This window comes from Xenopus laevis, chromosome 2S (genome assembly GCF_017654675.1).
Source record: "Xenopus laevis strain J_2021 chromosome 2S, Xenopus_laevis_v10.1, whole genome shotgun sequence".
Lineage (NCBI taxonomy): Eukaryota > Metazoa > Chordata > Amphibia > Anura > Pipidae > Xenopus > Xenopus laevis.
In genome coordinates this window covers 108,075,295-108,096,616 of record NC_054374.1, presented here as the reverse complement: position 1 = coordinate 108,096,616, position 21,322 = coordinate 108,075,295, and the positions used below count along the sequence as shown (strand labels likewise).

The window sequence follows — 21,322 nt, the reverse complement described above, 5'->3', positions numbered from 1 at the left end:
TCTGACATAGAATCCTCAGGACCCTAGTCTTACAAGAATACAGGGTTTTCAGAAAAATAAAGTAAGTCAAAATCTATTTTAGATGCAGACACGCCGAAGGGGAACATGAATAGGGAGAGAGGGCGTTCCATTCTGGTCACATGGTATAACAGAAGAGTCATCAAATGCACACAGACAGGCTGCCATTTTTGCTGGATACATGAAATGTAGAGTTCAAAACGTGGCATGAACAGATGGATGTTGCAGGCAGGGGGAGCATGGCTCGACCAGTGTCGGACTGGGACACCAGAGGCCCACCCAAAAACCTTTGACCAGGGGCCCACCAATTAATCTTAGACCAGGGGCCCACTCTTAGTACTGTTTTTCTTCCTCTCCTCACTCAACCTCTATTCTCCTAGTCTCATTTCTTTAAATACTATACTCTATTTTTTTATTTTTTAATACGATAATCTATTTAGCCTCTTTGTTCTCCTAGAAATAGGGACTGGCCATGAAATAGGCCAACTGTTTAGCAGCATGAGGGCCACTGACACCTGGGCCCACCGGGAGTTTTCCTGGTATCCCAGTGGGACAGTCCGTCACTTCCTCAAGAAGCCAGTGCGCCCTCTGCCGAATACTCATATAAATAGCCAACTACATCAATTAGTTCAAACCGTTAATTTAAAGGCTATATTAAACACAGTCAGTAACTTTGCATATAATAATAAATGTCCAAAAGATACTATGGTTGTGGTCCTCACTATCAATAATAAATAATGTATAATATATGATATTATCCACTGTGTTAGAACGGCAGTGAGCAGTTTGGGAAGAAGTGTACATGTAACATAAATATGTATATGCCTGAAATATACACAACAGTATAAATAACTATAAACAGAAATGACTATAAGGAAAAAATACATATAGAAAAAATATGGATATTAATAATGAAAAAATAGAAAGCAAAAAAGTGAATAATATGTGAATAAAGCCCATGTATAGATAGAATGTAAATGTATCCCCAAAACCTAGGGAAAAACACTTCCCTAAGAGAGCTTAAAGGGATACTGTCATGGGAAAAAAAAATTTTTTCAAAATGAATCAGTTAATAGTGCTGCTCCAGCAGAATTCTGCACTGTAATCCATTTCTCAAAAGAGCAAACAGATTTTTTTATATTCAATTTTGAAATCTGACATGGGGCTAGACATTTTGTCAATTTCCCAGCTGCCCCTGGTCATGTGACTTGTGCCTGCACTTTAGGAGAGAAATGCTTTCTGGCAGGCTGCTTTTTCCTTCTCAATGTAACTGAATGTGTCTCAGTGAGACATGGGTTTTTACTATTGAGTGTTGTTCTTAGATCTACCAGGGAGCTGTTATCTTGTGTTAGGGAGCTGCTATCTGGTTACCTTCCCATTGTTCTTTTGTTTGGCTGCTGGGGGGAAAAGGGAGGGGATGATATCACTCCAACTTGCAGTACAGCAGTAAAGAGTGATTGAAGTTTATCAGAGCACAAGTCACATGACTTGGGGTAGCTGGGAAATTGACAAAATGTCTAGCCCCATGTCAAATTTCAAAATTGAATATAAAAAAATCTGTTTGCTATTTTGAGAAATGGATTTCAGTGCAGAATTCTGCTGGAGCAGCACTATTAACTGGTTCATTTTGAAAAAAAAATTTTTCCCATGAGAGTATCCCTTTAAAACAGCTGAAAAACGAATACTAGTTGAATATCCATCAATTTACCAAAAAAAATAAAAAATCAGTCAGAGAAAAAGTTATGAATTGACACCCCTAGAACTCTACTATATTGAATTGTCACCGCAGCAACTGGAATTTATAGGATTATCGAGCAAAAAACAAACAGCCCAAAACTATTGTGAATCCTGAAGGTAAAAAACATGTTAAAGGGACCATCTGCCATTAAATTCTACATGATTTTGACAGGTTTGAGCTGAAGTATTTTCAGATTTGTAGCAGCTTCAGAGCATAATAAATCTTGAAAAATTTGAGGGTTTTATTTTTCCTCTAAAAATTTTACTTTTTTCCCTTTAAAAATTAGACCAGAAAAGTGGGTCCTATAATTCACGATGATGCACAAAAAGTGTTTTTCTGTTTACCCACACACATTTACTGCATTTATCAGTACTTTTAAGGACGGTATTAATTTGGAATATAGAAAGTTGTATTTGTTTAATATTATGACGCATGAGCATGACCCCAAGGATATAGAAGAGAAAAAGCACACTTTAAAAGTGTATTTATGAAAATTCGCATTGTGTAACAATTTAGTCTATTTCTAAAAAAAAACTCAAATTTTTATCAGACTTAAATGTTTGCTAATTTAGTAAAAAAAACTGTTTGTTTGAAATAAATTGTGAAAAAATGTTGATACCTTCAAGTTGTACTAAATAATTTTCAGTGGGTCAAAAAATTTGGAAAACTTGCATTGAAAATATGCTTTAAATTGTCCATAGATGGCTTGTATTGATTAAGCAGATTTTAGATGCTGAAGTTCATGTGAAGTGATAAAAATCTCATCTTCTCATTTTCTAACATTACTAACTTCTGATCTTCAAACATCACATAGTGATGTTATGCGGTTTTATTGCAAAGGAACATTGTAGACCTGGAAATGCATATCTTACCCAAGTCCTGACCATGTGCTCTTTCGTTGCCTTGCACATAGAGCAGTGAATATCCACTATAAACAGCAGTTGTTCCAAAAGGACATGGTGGAATTTCACTTGTCTGACTGTGCCTCGTAACAAGAAAACCATGAGCCATAGAAGGTAGTCCAGGCAAGCCTATAGGTCCAGGCAAGCCATCACTGCCTGGGGGGCCAGGGTATCCTCTTGGACCTTAAAGCAAATCCGAAGCGAAAAAATAGCAAAACAGTCTAAATATAAAAGGTATTTATATTGATAGCTAGATGTAATGGTCAATCTTTAATGAAGCTTATTATCAGGTAACATTGGTCTAACACATCTTACAAATTTTCACCATAAAGACTTTATGGGGTGATCTAATAGGCTCAATTGACTGATATACTCAGAGGCCCAACAGATGGAAAGCATATGAAGGTCCATATACAATATGTTCAAAGCAAACTTCTTATTCTAGAGATGTACCATGCAACATGGTGCATCAGTTGACATTTTAAACGTGCCTGATCCCTGAACAACCCAAATATATATAGTAAATAGGGCCATCATACAAGCACAGGTCAAGTTTGCAGACAATGAACACACTTATCTTGTGGTGCTGCTGTGAAGTCTGCAATGTTGCAGAAGGTTTTTCATTGACCACATCATATGTTAGCAGCATGTATACTTTAGCCTGTTAATAAAGTGTTTATAATTGATAAAACATCCACTAACCTGCTGGACCACTTGGACCAGTCTCTCCTTTTTGACCTGGGGTGCCATATATTCCCGGTGTACCACTTGGTCCAGGCAGCCCAGAAACACCAGACAAACCTGAAAAAGTAAGAAACAGAACAAACTTTTGTATTATGGTAAAATTCAGTTATAAAAGGTAATGTGCGTTAAGCCATCATAGTCCAACCTTTTTCCCCTTTTGGACCAGGCAATCCCTGAATTCCTCTAGGACCAGAAGGACCTTGTGGTCCTGGACCTCCGGGTTCTCCTTTAGTGACCATGTGTGTACCAGCAGGTCCAGGAGGACCCGAATCACCTGAAAAAGAATATAACTATTTATTTTTATTGCTTTGGTATACTAGTTAACCAAATAGGCACATTTTAAAAAAAAAGAGCAGGTTGCATTGACTTAGATTGTGTCTGTATAGTGATGGGCAAATTTGCGCCGTTTAGCTTCGCCGGAAAATTCGCGAAACGGCGCTGGCGTCTCGTTTTTGACGCCGGTGCCCGTTTTTGACGCCAGCGTCTGTTTTTTCGAAGAAAAATTTTTTGACGCCGGCGAATTTTTTCCGTGAATTTTCGCGGGCGTTTCGCGAATTTATTCGCTGGCGGCGAATCGCGCAGATTCGCTGCAAATTCGCGCCTGGCAAATAAATTCGCCCATCACTATGTCTGTACTTAAATCAAAGCTAAATCCTGGTGGGTAAATTATTTGAAGGAATAATTAAGGGATTACATTCAAATGTATGGCATCGTGAATGGCATTATAAGCAGTAATCAACATGGCTTTATGAAGGCTGGGTCATGTCAGATATATTTGATTTTAGGGGAGGGTATCGTAAGTAATGTATTAGTGTTTGTATATGACACAGAATTATGCAGTACAATTAATTCAATCCAGGATGCAGGATATTCACATTCTTGACAAAGTGGCATTCTGGGTGACTAAGTGGCAGATGAGATTCAAAGTTGATAAATGTCAACTCATGCACCTGGGATGTAAAAATATGCAAGCTACCTATGCCATTAATGGGATTGCAGTTGGCAAATTCACAATATAGAAGGACCTTGGAGTATTTGTAGATAAAAACTTGGCTGTAACAAGCAATGTCAGTCAGCAGCATCAAGGGTAAATAAGCTCTTGAGTTGTATTAAAAGGGGCATATATTTGCGGGAGGGGTGGGTTCCAATGTACAGAGCTAAAAATATTGAATTGGAGAATGGCAACTAAGCTGGTGAAGGGTATGGAAAGTCTCAGCTATGAGGAAAGGCTGGCCAATTTTTTTGCCTTTCTCTGGATCAACTAGCAGTTAGGCAGGTTTTAGACATAAAATATTTTGATGGACATGTGTCTTTTTTCAACCTAACTTACTAAATTAATATGTTAATCGACATGCATAAACATATATATAAAGTGGCTTTTGTTTTGGTTTAAACGTCTTTAGTGAAATAATACCTTTAGGTCCTGGTATCCCTCTGTCACCAGAATCACCCTTTTCACCAGATATACCTATAGAACCTTTCACACCTAAGCAGAATAAGAAAATAATAAGCTACAGCACAAATAAAACACCAAAACAATATAAACTCCTAAAACAGATGAGTTCATAGCAAAATTAAGTGATTTAAAATTCAAGGTGGTTTTAGATTAAAGAAAGATTTAGACAATGAAAGGGGTTGCCACAGTACACAAACTTTATCTATAAAAGCAACAAAACTGTAACACATGCAGTGCCATCAGTAATGTAATGCTATTATGCCATCAGCTGTAGCACTGCAAAGGATGTATAGTTCCATACTCTTGCATGATGAAAGAACCATATGACATCAGATAAGTGCTTTCAAGGCTTTCAATAGGTAAGCATGCTAAGATAACAGGGTTGCAAAAGAGAAAGCAGATTATACAATATATGTAACCAAGTAGTACTGTACAGTGGATGTACAGTACAAAAACTAATCCTGAAACGGCAACAGTTTTGAGATGCTTTTATGAAGGTAAACATGCTGTAATCATAGAGAAAGAAAAATAATGGGCTACAGCAAGCTCCATGGTCCAACAAGCTGGAAAAGCATATTCTAGGTTTTGTTATCACAAGACCTATACTAATTAAAAGGACCAAAAAATAAAATCCTGAGAAATATCTCTTAGGGTTCCATTAAATAAGGCATATGTTGCTTACATGTAAAGGATAAGGAAAGGCGACATTTGAGGTATAATTTGAGATGAGAACTGAACTACAGGCAGTAAAGTTGCCTGTCCAAACATTGTTGTGGATCATTTTGCCTGATCTTTCCCAATGTTAACTTTCTTTTATTTTAAAAGACTGCATCAGTGCTCTCTCCAAAAGCACCGAGACCCTCTGTTGGTACCCAGGAATGGGAAAGGGAGTAAGTAGAATTGATCAGGGGTGTCCCAGTGTGGTTATAGAATGGCTGTGGGGAGGTTTTAAATGAGTTCTTAATATTGCTACAAGACCAGGAGAAATCAATTGAAAAATATATTGCTTCTATTTACCTGGAAGTCCTGGAAGTCCTGAAGGTCCTGTATCGCCCTTTTGACCAGTTATACCTGGATCACCTGCATCTCCCTAGAAATATTTTAGACATATTGTATACAACTAAAGTATGTCTACGGCTATATTGTATTGTAAAATATACAGTATAAATATAATATCAGCAAAATGCTTACTGGTGGTCCTTGCATTCCAAGGTCCCCTTTAAACCCTTGAAAACCAGGTGCTCCAGGCCATCCTCTTTCTCCTTTTTCACCTTTCATACCATCCTCTCCAGGAAGGCCGGGAAGTCCTACAGGGCCTGGAGAACCTTTAAAAAGATATTAAAATGTACTTCTATTAGAAGTTACAGTGCAGTTAGTGGTAGTCGGAAAAAACCTAAAGTAAAATATACTAGTTACACAATACTTAGGATATGGCATGTATGATCTGGAATGCATTGGAACTAAGCACCAATACTGGGACCTCATTAGTTATCAGAAGTACTTGAGTTACTTTATTTTGTTTATGACATGTAGAGAGATGTCTGACATGTAGAGAGATTGATGAAATAATTTTTGCTATGGTCAAAGTATTTTTAGTTATATGATCATATAGCATAATATTACACACATTTATATTTTTATGTTACTGCCATCCAATCACTACAACAAGAAAAACAGTAAAGAATACCCTTACCTTGAAATCCTACTTGACCTGGCTGTCCTCTGTCACCTTTGGGTCCTTCCATTGGTACTCCTGGAAGTCCACGAAACCCCGGTGTCCCTTGAGGGCCCTGAATACCAGGTAATCCTTGATCACCTTTTATACCTGGGACACCAGGAATTCCAGGTGCACCGGGTAAACCAATGTCACCTTTGGAACCTATAGAACCAAACATTAGAAAAGTTATGTGACTATATTTTCATACATACATACATATACAGTATATGGGTTACTAGGGTTAACTCACTGGGTATTTTAGCACATTTAAAATATGGTGTTGGGTTGTTTTTGTAGTATGCATCATATAATACACACTTATAATACACACTTTTCAATGTTTGGATTTCTACATGCCTTGATATAAGCCTATTCACGTTGGGCATTTAACTGTACTGTCTTCTGGCTCTGTATATATGGACATGTGGGAACTGGGAAATAAGATTCAATGATTTCAACATACTGTTAGAGGTTTTGCACTTATAATGGAGGGATTGTGTGGTTCTTCCAGATATAGAGCACATGTGCCATCACAAATATTTTTTGCATACGTATATAACAATATTGTCCACATATATTTGTCTGTATTGTGAAAAATATGCTCTTAAGTACTCTCAATGTAACAGCAGGATCTCAGAGAATCAAAAACCTACCAGGCCCACATTTACATTGTAACAGATTAATTAGACCAAGACTTTTCATGCACAATGGAGTAAGATAGGCTTGCTACACAATTACACATCAGAAATAAAGAACCTCCAGAGAGTTTAGAAGCCTTCTTTAGCACACCATTTCATTATACATGAGACCTGTGAGAAATGCGGCACTGCATGTTTCAGATTCAACATCTTAAAGTATAGATAATACACTATACTATACTATACTATACACTTGAGGTAGAATTGTTGAATCCATAACATGTATTGAATGAAGCTTAAGTTCATGAACAGATTTTAACCAAAATCACAGGTTGACTGGGTTTATACACAGATAAAAGGAAGAATGCAGAAATAATACAAATTTGCTATGATTTGCTATTTCATTTTAAGTGAAAATATGCACCTTTTTCTCCCTGTTCTCCTGGAAATCCTGGTAGTCCCCTACCAGGTATGCCTAAATCATAAACAAAACAAAATAATTGTATTAAATATGTCAAAGTTGGAATAGGTTTCCATTTACTTTTTTTACAATGGCTGATTTATCAATGTTCCTATCTTTTTTTCCCAAGAATCAAACTTGTCTCCACTAAAAACCACACTTTTTATTAATGACAAAACAAAACATGATTTTTTGACATTTGTTAAACAAAAAACACAAAAAACTCAATATTAAAACTTTGCATCTAAAAGTTGCTGAGATCATGTAGAAGTCAATAGAATCTGTCCTTAGCAAACTGTTACTTATTTATCAAATTCAAGTTTATTTTGTTTTGTATTTTTTTACCACTACAAATTCTAGGTATTCGAGTTTTTTTCATAATTTTTTTTTTCAATCATGTTTTTTATACTTGGATTTTAAATAAATATGAAAACATTCCTGCTTTTTTCAAATGTGAGTTTATTTTTGTAAGAAAAACACATCTAAAATTACATGTATAAGAATTTTGCTAAAAAAAAACCCCCTTATTGTTTTTCATCCTATACTGGAAAGACTAAATTATATGAAGCATTAGTGGCAGGCTTATGAATGACATTTAGTTCATAACAGAGCTGAACACAGAAAAATAACCAAAGCTAGGGTTGCCACCTGCCCAGTATTTCAATTTCCTAGCCAGTAAAATACCAGCCAATGCCAGGGCGGGTAGTATTACAAATTTACCAGCAATGTAATTACTTAATTTGTAAATTCCAATTATTCCACCCTGTTAAATTCCCCTGCAGCGCCAAGATTTACCTGTTAGTCACACTGCCATGGCACTCTGCACCAGATTTCTGTCTCCCCTGAACTTCCGTGCTGTCCCCACATCCATTATGTCTGGGCTACATTTCTTCTGTTTTTGAAATTGGACTACCCTAATCCCATTAGTAGCAGTTTCAAGACATGTTCTTTGCATTGACATACCTGTCTCTCCCTTTTCACCAGGTGAGCCTGGAATTCCATCATAACCAGGTTCACCTTTCTCTCCAGAATGGCCAGGAGGACCTTGAACACCTGGATCACCTATATCACATATATAGTATTAAAAAATATTACAGTCTCATGTATCTGTTAGGGATGGGCGAATTTGACCCGTTTTGCTTTGCCAAAAATTCACAGCTGGCAAAAATGTACTGAGATGCATTATGGGTGACAAAGTCTAGGGCCTCATTTATGCAGCAAAACACGCAAAAAAATAGCTTATGCCTAGCATCTGTGTATCAAACTAAAATGTACATGTAGAAACAAATGTGCATAGATATATTTGCCCCTTACCATTACAAAAATTCCTTTAGTGGGCATATGTATATAATTATTGACTTACCTGATTGTCCTTTTAGGCCTGGAGTGCCCCCCAACCCAGAGGTCCCTTTGGCACCCTTTTCTCCTGGAAGTCCTGGGTTACCTAACCACGCAGTTGCAAAATATTTATTAGTTACCTTGATATTAGTATATTATTAAATTTTGTGAATATTTACACTGTTTACCTGGTATGCCTACTTGGCCTGTAGCTCCTTTGGAACCTGGAAATCCTGGCATTCCTGGAATACCAACATCACCTTTTTCACCCCTTTCCCCTGGTAACCCATGAGGGCCATCTCTTCCAGCTTCACCCTATTCAGCATAAATTCAGTGTTATTATTCAACGCACTTATGATGTTGTGTTCATTTTAGACTAAAAGTACATGGTGCAATTTGAAACCTTATGTTGCCCCTCTATTAACTTTAGATTGAAAGTTGCTGAGTATTCCTGGATCACTTTCATGCAGGTGATAATCCATCAACAACAACGAGCACCACTGCAATAGACTTTTCGGCTGATTTCATTCCAAACTCAGGCAATTTTGAGCCACAAAATCCAGGGAAACAAAATTTTGCAAAATCACACCATGTGCCATTATCATTAGTTTAAAGCACTAATTTACCATCAAGTTAATGAGATACTGTAGTTTACCTTTCAGTTACCTTTTAGTATGTTACATAATGTCCTTGTCTTCTCAAGATTATAACTGTACTTCATTATTTTTTTTAATACTTTTTTAAACATTTATCTTCCTCTTTTGTCTATTTCTATCTTGCAATGTAAAATTTTGACAAGTTGTTGGGGGGTCACTGACCCCAATAGCCAAAAAAACTGTTGCTCTGTGATGATCAATTTTTATTTATACTGTACTTTTTATTGCTTTCTATTTAAGCTTTCCCTTATTCATCTTCCATTCTATCATCACATTTTCTGAAATTGTTTTCTATAAACGTGAGCAGCAAAGATAATAAATATACACCTACATGTTCAGATGTGCATTTGAGAAAGAGCTAGTTCCAAGAACATGGGATTATTTACAAGAGGAAAGCAGGGAGGAAATTATGATCCACCATGTTTTTGCACTGCCTTCTACACTAGATGAACTGCTGCAGATACAGTACTGTCTGCGTTTCACAGTACAGGTACAGGATCCATTATTTGGAAACCCGTTATCCAGAAACCTCTGAATTATGGAAAGGCTGTTTCCCATAGACTCCATTTTATCCAAATAATCCAAATTTGAAAATGATTTCCTTTTTTACTGTAGTATTAAAACAATGCATTGTACTTGATCCAAACAAATATATAAATAATCCTCATTTGGAAGCAAAACCAGCCTATTGGGTTTCATTTTTACATGAATTTCTAGTAGACTTGAGATATGACGACCTAAATTACTGCAAGGTCACAAGCATTCTGGATAACAGGTCCCATACCTGTATTTTATTTTTGAGGGACGGGCAAGGGGGAGACATGTAGGCATGCCCCTTCATTCAGATGCACAAATTAGGATGCAGTGGTAGACCCAGACCGCAACATTGCCCTGACATGGCTGCACAGTGCACTTTATACTGCACTGGCGACTAATGGGTATGTTTATACACCTCTTGATACCTCTTTATACACCTCTGCAGTCTTTGTAAACATCCCCGGTAATGTGTACCACTGCATAATTAAAAATTCAGCAGTTACACTGCTTGTACACATCTATATCACTGTTATATCAGAATCTGTATAAGGTGTGATCTTGAACTGGATGGGTGACTAGATGTTAAATTACCTTAACGCCAGGCACCCCTGGAATGCCGATACCTGGAAGACCCACTTCACCCTTTACTCCTTTTTCTCCCTTTATTCCTTCCAAACCAGGGCTTCCTGGTGATCCTGTTAGTCCATGTTGACCTTTTTCTCCAGTAGGCCCTATGAAAGATACAGAATATAAGGTAAGGGAATTAATACTAAACATTGGTTTATATTCTATGTCTACTGCAATGAACCTACATAGAAACATTTAGGGGCAAATTTACTTAAGGTCGAATATCGAGGGTTAACCCTCGATATTCGACTGCCGAATTGAAATCCTTTAACTTCGAATATCAAAGTTGAAGGATTTACCGCAATTCGTTCGATCGATGGACTTTAATCCATTTTCTTCTACCAAAAAAAAAGATAGCAAAGCCTATGGGGACCTTCCTTTAGGTGGCGAATTAGGGGGTCGAAGTTTTTTTTAAAGATACAGTACTTCGACTATCGAATGGTCGAATAGTTGAACGATTTTTAGTTTGAATCATTCGATTCAAAGTCGAAGTCGTAGTCGATGGTCGAAGTAGCCACAAAAAAACATTTGAAATTCGAAGGTTTTTTTCCTCTATTCCTTCACTTGAGCTAAGTAAATGGGCCTCACAATTAAAATGTAAAAATATGTCAGTCAATGCAGATTTACTCTCTACATTCAACACAATTTCTCTGTATTTAGAACATAAACCTATATTAACTGTATTTAGAACATAAACCCCATTGCTAGGGATTGCAACAGTGTTCAGAGTGCGGTCTCTTTTTTAATGATGTGTGTAATTTTGAAACTGGAAATCCCACTACTGTTCTACTTGGTGGCCACCAGACGTTTAACTTACTGATGCAGGAAGTGTCTACTGATGTTTGTCTGCTCATTTCGAACACTTCTGTCAGATGTTTTATTCTAATAAGATGACAATAAGGGGCTGATTTATTACCTTCTTATTTTTTTTTTCATTTCCGCAAATATAACTATTTAGCTGAATGCAGCTTGGACAAGAGGTTATAGGTTAAATTACGTTTTTTCTTTCTTCTTTTTTCTTTTATTTTCTATTATTTTAGCTTATGTTATTTATACTAGCGGATGTCTCTTCTTGCAAACCTGCTTACTGAAACAGATTTACAGAATAATACTGTAACTACTATGGTGACCTTGATTTTTTTTATGTGTAAAAGGTACAATGTGTGAACAATATTTTATTCTGTTTTATTGATTGCTTCAAATAAAAGAAGTTACAAAAAAATATATTTAGCTCTACAAATAGTTACTCTAAACCTCAAAAAATTATTTAAGTGTAAACCATTAGAAAAAACAAATATAAAATTAAAAAGCTAGCAAGGTCATGTAGAAGTCAATGGGAGCTGTCCTTTTCCAGTTGCAAAATCTGTATTTGAAATTCTATGAAAATGAGGATTGAGATTTTCGTATTCTTATTTGGATTTGTTCGGCATTTATATTTTAATTAACTAATCTCAATTTCTATAAATAAAAGCCTAACCTGCGATAGAGAGGCAGAATAGCAGCAGAACAGCTGTTGCAAGTTGTGATGCACCAAATCCAGGATTTGGTTAGGGATTCTGCCAACATCTGTCATTTTTCAATAGAATTCAGCCCATTCCAAGTGTCTGACTGAACCAAATCCTAAAAATCATGTGACTTTCTATCACACAAACACGGAAGTATAAAATGTAACCACGCTGTTCTTTGACAACTTGAATATGCTGAAATCTTTTGTTAAGGATTTGGGATTCGGCCAAACGTTTAAAATAGTGGATTCAGTGCATCCCTAGTTGCAAGTATAAAAAAATGAATGCAGATTGTAGAAATGTTCAGAAGCGACAACAATATAGAAGTGGAAGGAACGCATGTTGACTGATACACCTTTAACAAATGTGATTGTTTCTAGTAACTTTATGCAGAAGAGCACAACTTTTTTCATCTTTACAGTGATATTACTTGGTATTAGCAGACTGTGTGGTCACAGGGGTCCAGAAAGGGACTGTAGTGCCCCTCCAAGAAAAGTTGAACAAGTAGCGTGGCAAAGCAAACTGGGGTCCCCAAAATTTGTTTTGCAGGGGTGCCTAGGAACCACAAATAATGCTATTGCCTCTTTGTTATACTATGTATCATATACCTTTGTAAAAATTATTTTTAATTGTAGGCTTTTTGTTTATGTGAGTTTTATACAGGCAAACAAGCATTCAGAAAAATTACCTGGCAAACCCATCCCTCCTATAGCCCCCTTTTGTCCTGGAAATCCTGGGGTTCCTTGTATTCCTTGTGTACCCTTTTCTCCTTTAGGTCCTATAAAAATATTCAGGGAGAGAGAAAACCAATTATGTTAGTCTGCCTGCTTTAGTGCCACATTAGTATTTATTTTGTATATTTTGAAACACACAATAAATTTTTACCTGACTCTCCTGGTACTCCTTTCAGTCCATCTTTTCCAGGCATTCCTGGGCTGCCAGATTCTCCAGTAGTTCCTTTTTCTCCCAAGATGCCAATCTCACCTACAAACAATGCATACAGCACATTTGAGGTTGTCTGGTGCTTAGTTTAATGTTTTTCCCAAAGCAAAACAAAAAAAAAATTAAATCATGGGTGCATGTTTAAAGGAATTGTTCAGTATAAAAGTAAAATAAAATTTACCCAGATTTTTTTTTTACACTGAACTGTTCTTTTAAGCGATGACTAAATATACCGATAAAGTAAATTAAACTAATTACTGATATTACTTGGCCATAATTAAAATGTAATGGAAATTAATAATGATGTAATGATGAGTAGAGTTATGGGACCTGTTATCCAGAATGGTCAGGACTTGGGGTTTTCTGGTTAAGGAGTCTTTGCGTAATTTGGAACACTGCTTAAAATCATTTAACATTAATTAAACTCAAGTAAGATTGTTTTGCTTTCAATAAGGATTAATTATATTATATTAATTATATTTTAGCTGAGATGAAGTACAAGGTACTGTTTTATTATTACAGAAAAAGGAAATCAATGCAAAAAATCGCAATTACCGTATATACTCGAGTATAAGCCGAGTTTTTCAGCATCCAAAATGTGCTGAAAAAGTCTACCTCGGCTTATACTCGGGTCAGCGGGCAGTAGCCAAGATTGCAGTCACTTTTAATCATTCCTATACCAACAGTTCACTTGGGGAGAGACTGCAATATACCACAATGCCCTCTGTTGGTTTTATGAAAGAATAACAGTGCGCCCTCTGTTGGTTATATCAAAGAATAACAGTGACTGCAATATCACACAGCGCCATCTGTTGGTTGTATCAAAGAATAACAGTGACTGCAATATCACACAGCGCCATCTGTTGGTTATATCAAAGAATAACAGTAACTGCAATATCACACAGCGCCATCTGTTGGTTGTATCAAAGAATAACAGTAACTACAATATCACACAGCGCCATCTGTTGGTTATATCAAAGAATAACAGTGACTGCAATATCACACAGCGCCATCTGTTGGTTGTATCAAAGAATAACAGTGACTGCAATATCACACAGCGCCATCTGTTGGTTGTATCAAAGAATAACAGTGACTGCAATATCACACAGCGCCATCTGTTGGTTATATCAAAGAATAACAGTGACTGCAATATCACACAGCGCCATCTGTTGGTTATATCAAAGAATAACAGTAACTGCAATATCACACAGCACCATCTGTTGGTTGTATCAAAGAATAACAGTGACTGCAATATCACACAGCGCCATCTGTTGGTTATATCAAAGAATAACAGTAACTGCAATATCACACAGCGCCATCTGTTGGTTGAATAAAGGATGAACAGTGATGGCAATATCACACAGCGCCATCTGTTGGTTATACGAAAGATCAGTGATGGTTTTATGACGCACAGCACTCTCTGCACAATTCTCTGTCACCATCAACTTTGCAAAGAAGTCCGGTCGATCGCTGGGGGAGTCTCTTTGGCGGAAGGTGCGCTGCTGGGAGACAGGGCTGTAGTTGTGTCTAGGCTTATACTAGAGTCAATAAGTTTTCCCAGTTTTCGTAGGTAAAATTAGGTACCTCGGCTTATACTCGGATCGGCTTATACTCGAGTATATACGGTACTTGATTAAAATAGAGTCTATGGGAAATTGCCTTCTGTAATCTGGAGCTTTCTGGATAACAGGTTTACAGATAATGGATCCCATGTATTACAGTTTATTGATAGTATTTATAAGTTAGTATTGCTTTCTATCAACAAACTCAAACTTGCCTGTAATAACACTTAAACAGTAGCTGTTGCACTTGTATAAATAAGAGCAGCAAGCATGGGTGAGTTAGACAATTTTTATTTACTATGTGGACAATCCCTTCACAGTTTCAGAAAAGTGTTTGGTTATCACAGGCAATTACTGACAAGTGGATCTCGACATGTGAAGTCTGCATGTGTCATTGCCACAACTTTTCTCAAAACCAGTTCCTGACATATTTTTTCGGTGTTATTCCTCTGGGCAAAAAATTCACAGAGACAAAATAGCAGAAATATATATGGTAAGCCATGTGGAAATTTCCTAAATTTCCAATGATACTGTTCATCCAACAAATACTCAAACAATGGCTAATTAACCTTATTAGCAGGCAAGTAAATAAATCCTGCGCACAGTGCTAAACAGATTTTCTCATAGCAAATACACTTTAATAATAGGAAATGCTGTACCTCTTTCTCCTTGATCTCCCTTGCTACCCTTCATAGTATCCTTGTCAGTTTCTGATATTTTACCAGGTTCACCACGCAATCCTAATTCACCTTTTTCTCCTTTTGTCCCAGGATATCCATCTGTGCCAGGAGGCCCAACAGGACCAGGGTCACCTTAAAAGATTGCAAAAATAATTACACAATTTTTAAATTATTTTGTTCAAAAAGCAAATACTGATCAGTCAACAATTATGTTATTAGGTATAAAGGCACCACTCGTGCTCTATAAAAATGCTTTCGAACAATATTAATGATAATTAAAGATTAGTTCCTAATATTGACAACAACAGATGTTCCAGAAGGCAAGACAGATAACTTTTGTTTGCTTAAATTATGTTTTTCAGTTGTATTTATAATAAAGACACCTTAACCATAACATTATTTCATACCTAGTCACTAAGAAGACCACTTCTTCATTCTGCATACCTCCCAACATTTAGGAATCAGAAAGAGGGACAAAAAAGATTCAAAATGTTTTGGTCACGCCCATTTCGGTGACCACACCCCTAATTACCACATTAATTTTACATAATTTGGCAGGTTATGAAAGTTTGAACACATTTCTGTGGTTTTTATATGTTATTACAGTTTTGCAAATGAAGGTGAATTGCCCTTTAAGCTGTGAGTCTTCGTTCTTATCTTATCAAACTGTTACAAAAGTATGTTAAGTATCTATTCTGGGCTGTCTGCCAAGACCCAATTAAGTTAGAAACCTTGTATCTGTTTCTGGCTGTTCAGTGGAGTAGATCAAAGACAAACTCTGGACTTATCAGTACAAATCCATGACAGCGGGTTGAGCTGTCAAAAGCGGGACTGTCCCGCCCCAAACGGGACTGTTGGGAAGTCTGTTATGACGACATCCCAAGTGGTTTTATACCTAGTCCCTAAACACCATTTCACTATCCTGGTTGTTATAATGTTATTTTTCCACATGCATAGACCCCAGGACTGGATTTACCATACAAGTCTATATTCTGGTATATTTTCCCCACAACTCCAAATACAGTATTATAGTCTCTCTCTCAGGCTAGTTTCAGATTCTAGTTTCAGATTACTGCTCAATCATTGCAAAATCATTTGCACTAGTCTAGCAGCCATCACTTTTGCATACTATAAACTGATAGACCATTGGAAATTTGATCTGCTACTGATCAAAGTCACCAGCACAGAATGCTGTCAATGATGGAATAAAAGCAAGAGTAAGCATTGCAACTGAAATTTCTTTATGCATTTATTTCTTATTTGCTTTACACAGAAACACATTAAATAACACTTATAGTGACTTAAAATAACAAAGCTACCAAAGCATCACATGAAAAGCTAGCGTATTTGTATTTATTCTGACATTTACACTGATATTTACCTTTTTCACCTAATGGTCCCGGACTGCCTGGGGCTCCTGGTGGTCCAATGTTTCCTGGTGTTCCCATGACACCCATTTCTCCCTTTGGTCCTATTAAAAATGCAGCACAATTTCCTATATTATAGCAACTATTATAGCAACAAACTGAAAACAATCAATATTGGACATCAACCAAAACAGGTTTTTTAATTCTCTGAATTCGGATATTTTATAATTGTCTTATAAATGCAGAGTTAAAATGTATTCCTTTCAATTAAACATTTTAAATCACTTCCATGCCAATGTCATCCCAGAATCAATTGAAATTAAAAGATGTGAGTTCATAGGTGTGTAAATGATTGATGAAAATTATATTGAAACCAGTGCTTCTAGCATTTATTAATTAATATATATTGGTGTGACCTGAAATCTCTCCAATTGAGGTTTGAGGAAATGCTAAAAACTTGACGGACAGAAGTGAAACATTCTGAAATATATTTTGGTTGCAAGTGAGAACCTTTATTTGTGGCAACCTCAAAAGAAACCTTGTCTGCTGTGCTGTGAGATTCTGTTTCTCAGTGTCTGCCCCATTATTAGTATTAAAAATACTGGGGTGACCCACATGCCCAATCTTAATAGGAATTAGAGGACTTAGAGGAAAACCTATAAAAGTCATTATGAAAGAGTGGTTTTAGTGGATTTTGCTGGAGTACCAGTGATTTTTTTTTTAATAAAGCTCAGCTTTCTGTTATTCTGTTTGCAAAAGAGGCTAAAATGATGTTGGCATGGATATCATATGGAAAGAGTTAAACACCAGAGGAGGAAGTTGCATCTTTTGCATTTCATGAGCATGCAAATCCAAATAGAAATCTCTGAACCAACAGAGATACATACAGTACACACTCCACTAGGAGAACAGAGCAACAACACTCTAAATAAAAGTTTATGTTTTTATTCATGTTCCATTCAAGTCTATTGACAATAGACTGCTGTCTCTTGTAGCCTCTACTAGCACATAATAGAAGAGCCTCTTCTCAGTTTACAGAATAAATAAAGCCCATTTTACCTTAGTCTAGAGCAATAAGCGATACATCCTTATTTCAACTGTCCCCTGCCTGCCAAAGTTTAACAATTTAATGGTGTGGCTACTTCTGCCCAGTACTTATATACAATTGGACATGCCCATAACAAGTGAAAGAACCCTGAGTCTGGAGAATTACATTTTGGGCAAGATGCTGTAGGGTTCCTACCCATTACTTTTAGCCTTAGCGGCGTGATATATGTCCTATGTATTATTCTGTACTGTACCATCTTGTCTTTGGTGGAGATTAGGTAGTCATAGAGTCCCTCAGTTGCCTCTGCCCACATCTCGTCACTTAGGTGGGGCATGTCCACTGCCCATTTGCTCCTTGCCCTATCAAAGGGTTTCCCCAGGCTAGGAATCAGGGACTTGTATATTGCAGAAATTAACTTGTTTGGGTCTGGGTCCCACAATCTACTTCATAGGATGAGGTCATTGTGTTAGGTGTTAGTGAACCAAACTGGGAGGTAAATGCATGGCGTAGCTGGAGTTACCTGAATAGTTGTATATTAGGTTAAGTTAAGCACGCTCTTAGTTGAGCCAGGGTGGGAAAGGTGCCTTCCAATAGTAGGTCATTCAAATGGCGGACTCCCACTTTGGGCCAGTAATGAAAACTAGGCATTTGCATAAAAATTATAAAATTAGAATTTCTCCAAAGTGGTATATTTGGCAAAGGTTGGGGGATTGATTTGGGTACTGTTCTAGTAGCAAGCGCCCATATTTTCTGTGGAATCAATAATACTGGTGGCAGTTCAGGGGTGTCTCTAGCTGTCCTATAGGGCGCATTTCTCAATGCTTCTAGGGATCCCGCCATAGTGGCATGCAATGCCGTGAGTGGATTATCAGGGTCCGGCATAAGACAATTATATATGTACATTAATTGTGTAGCATAGTAGTAATATTTTAGATGCAGGAGTGCTAGACCACCACAGTCCAGTGGGGCCTGCAAACCCTGGGGGCTTTGTGGGCCCATATAAAGGGAAACAGTGCATCGTCTATACGCTTAAATAGTTGTGGGGGCAGCCAGGTTGGGGCATGCTGCATAACATACATAAATTTAGGCAGAGATATCATGCAATAAGTTTATTTAACGTTTTGGAAAGTTTGTCACAAGCCACAAGTGGGATTTACTTCGGAAGTGGCGTATTTATTACTCCTCTTCTCCTTTAGATGTAAAGGAATGTGTGAGTCGTGCTGCTCACTCCAATGTGTCAGAAGTGGTTTGGTGGCAATTTAAATAAAGGTCTCTTACAATTATGTGGGATTCCAGTGATACATTTTTTCCATTGCAAAGAAGCAGTAGAAGGAGCACAGCAGAATTTTTAAGTCACTGCCCATATTCATATAAATTATTTAATTTTACTTGTTAATGCTTTACCTGGAAAACCTGGAAGGCCCTCTTTCCCTGGTCCACCTGGCTGGCCGGGAATTCCTGGTACACCTGTAGGTCCTGGTAATCCTGCATTTCCTTTGTCTCCCTTTGGTCCTGGCATATCTAATCCTGGGAAACCAGCATAGCCACGTTCTCCTTTAACTCCTGCAGGTCCTACAATTGCAAATAAATGCAAGTTTGAATCCATACTGGAAAATGCAAGTTTAATTTTATAAGTTGAATTAAAACGTATATATGTATTATAGTGGTACTGTATAGCCGAAGAAGTCAGTCCTCTAATAATTCTGTTATTTGCCAACTACTGGGTGATAAGTGTTATATGAGGTTCTCTTGCTTTATTCATCTTTAGAGCATTCTGCATTTTTCTTGGAGCTTGAAAGGAAATTGAGGTGGAACACTAAATCGAACTTTTAAAAAATGCCAAATTTTTCGGAAATTTATTAAACCCCGAGGATGAAAAAGCCCAATTTAGAAAATCTGGCATCTCAGACCTGTCAAGGTTGCATAGTCAATGGGAGAAGTCCCAATGATTTTTTGATGTGTGCTAGGTTTCAAGCAATACCATGAAGTTTTCTGAGTTTTCAGGCAAAAAAACATAAGAAATCAGATTGTTTTTCCCACAAAGCAAATTTTTGTGAAAATGTAATAATAAATAAGCGTAAAAAACCCCAGTGGATTTGATCAGAGTTTGTAGCAGAAAATATTGAGATAAAATCGAACTTTGATAAATGACCCCTTAAGTGAAAGGACAGTGCAGGAAATTAGAAGTGACCTTAAAAGCTCTTGCTAAACTCAGCCTGGGGCATCCATACCCAATGATATAAAAAAAGAGAATTAAACTTGTTTGCTTTTTTTCTATTTCTATATGCCAGTATAATTTGATCTCACATTATACTCGCATATAGAAATAGAAATAAAGCAAATATGTTTACTGTAACCCAATAACTTTGTACCTGGATAACCTGGAGAACCTTGTGGTCCCAAAAGTCCTTGTTGCCCCTTAGATCCAATTCCAGGTACACCTGGAGGTCCTTGAATTCCTGGAACGCCCACAATACCAGGCTCACCTTGTTTTACAAAATATAATACATTAGCATATATATATATTAAATGTCAGTAGATAAGTTATAAGTTATTGGTATGCCTTGTAACTGCGTGGTTCAATCATTAAATTCTACTGGGCCCAACTCAAAGGAAAAATCCAACTATAAGTTGTCTTGGGACTAGTGCCAAGTGTGCCACAAATCTCTAAATATAATATAATAGTACTGCTGTTAGGTGAAGAAGCTATGCCTTAAATTGTTGACTAGGACTATTTGCATAAAACATTCTAAGGTCAGGAAGGCCTGAAAATGATATTCATATATTGTTTGAAAACGAGCCCATGAATGTGGATTATGCAAATGAAAAAAAAAGTTATATTATTGTTTATTTAGGAATGTGCCATCTTACCTTTGCTCCCCGGATGGCCTGGAACACCTGAAAATCCCTGTTCCCCTGGCACACCAGGTGATCCATGATTTCCTTTCTCTCCAGGAATTCCAGCAGGTCCAGGTGGTCCTTGGAATCCTTTTAGGCCTGGAAGCCCCAAACCTGGTTCACCCTAATGAGTTCAAAATAAAATAAAGGATATATAAAGAAAATATACCATGTGTAATTCATATTTAAGAACCATATCAAGCAATAGTAGTCTATATCAGTATTTTGATGCAGATTTCTTGTATAACCAGGGCATTGATATGCACTTTTTAAGCCCTAGCTTTTGGAGTGTTGGAGGTGAGACAGGGTTAAAACACTAACTAACAGTATGGATAAAAACTGCAAAATGCTTTGTAACAAGGAGTTTTTAATATAATAGCAATATAGTGATAATGTTTTTGGAATAGTATAATCTTTGTACTAATTCCAAAATGTACATGCCACAAAGGATGTCATTCTGCAGAATATTTACAGGGAAATACAAGCTGT

General features: G+C 36.9%; 1 protein-coding gene across 1 annotated transcript in view; it reads right to left on the bottom strand.

The window, feature by feature from the left end:
• Window positions 1-21,322, bottom strand: part of LOC108709739 (collagen alpha-1(IV) chain-like) — a 110,807-nt gene that overhangs the window by 6,505 nt on the left and 82,980 nt on the right. The window contains exons 30-48 of the mRNA XM_041584255.1: window positions 20,807-20,957; window positions 20,308-20,421; window positions 19,340-19,507; window positions 16,902-16,991; window positions 15,500-15,652; window positions 13,222-13,320; window positions 13,025-13,114; window positions 10,796-10,935; window positions 9,200-9,326; window positions 9,037-9,117; window positions 8,637-8,735; window positions 7,638-7,688; window positions 6,552-6,737; window positions 6,050-6,183; window positions 5,876-5,948; window positions 4,817-4,888; window positions 3,548-3,676; window positions 3,361-3,459; window positions 2,629-2,841 (exon numbers count right to left, since the gene is read on the bottom strand). Of these exons, the coding sequence (XP_041440189.1) occupies window positions 2,629-2,841; window positions 3,361-3,459; window positions 3,548-3,676; window positions 4,817-4,888; window positions 5,876-5,948; window positions 6,050-6,183; window positions 6,552-6,737; window positions 7,638-7,688; window positions 8,637-8,735; window positions 9,037-9,117; window positions 9,200-9,326; window positions 10,796-10,935; window positions 13,025-13,114; window positions 13,222-13,320; window positions 15,500-15,652; window positions 16,902-16,991; window positions 19,340-19,507; window positions 20,308-20,421; window positions 20,807-20,957 (2,269 nt within the window). The remainder of the gene's footprint in view (window positions 1-2,628; window positions 2,842-3,360; window positions 3,460-3,547; window positions 3,677-4,816; window positions 4,889-5,875; window positions 5,949-6,049; window positions 6,184-6,551; window positions 6,738-7,637; window positions 7,689-8,636; window positions 8,736-9,036; window positions 9,118-9,199; window positions 9,327-10,795; window positions 10,936-13,024; window positions 13,115-13,221; window positions 13,321-15,499; window positions 15,653-16,901; window positions 16,992-19,339; window positions 19,508-20,307; window positions 20,422-20,806; window positions 20,958-21,322) is intronic.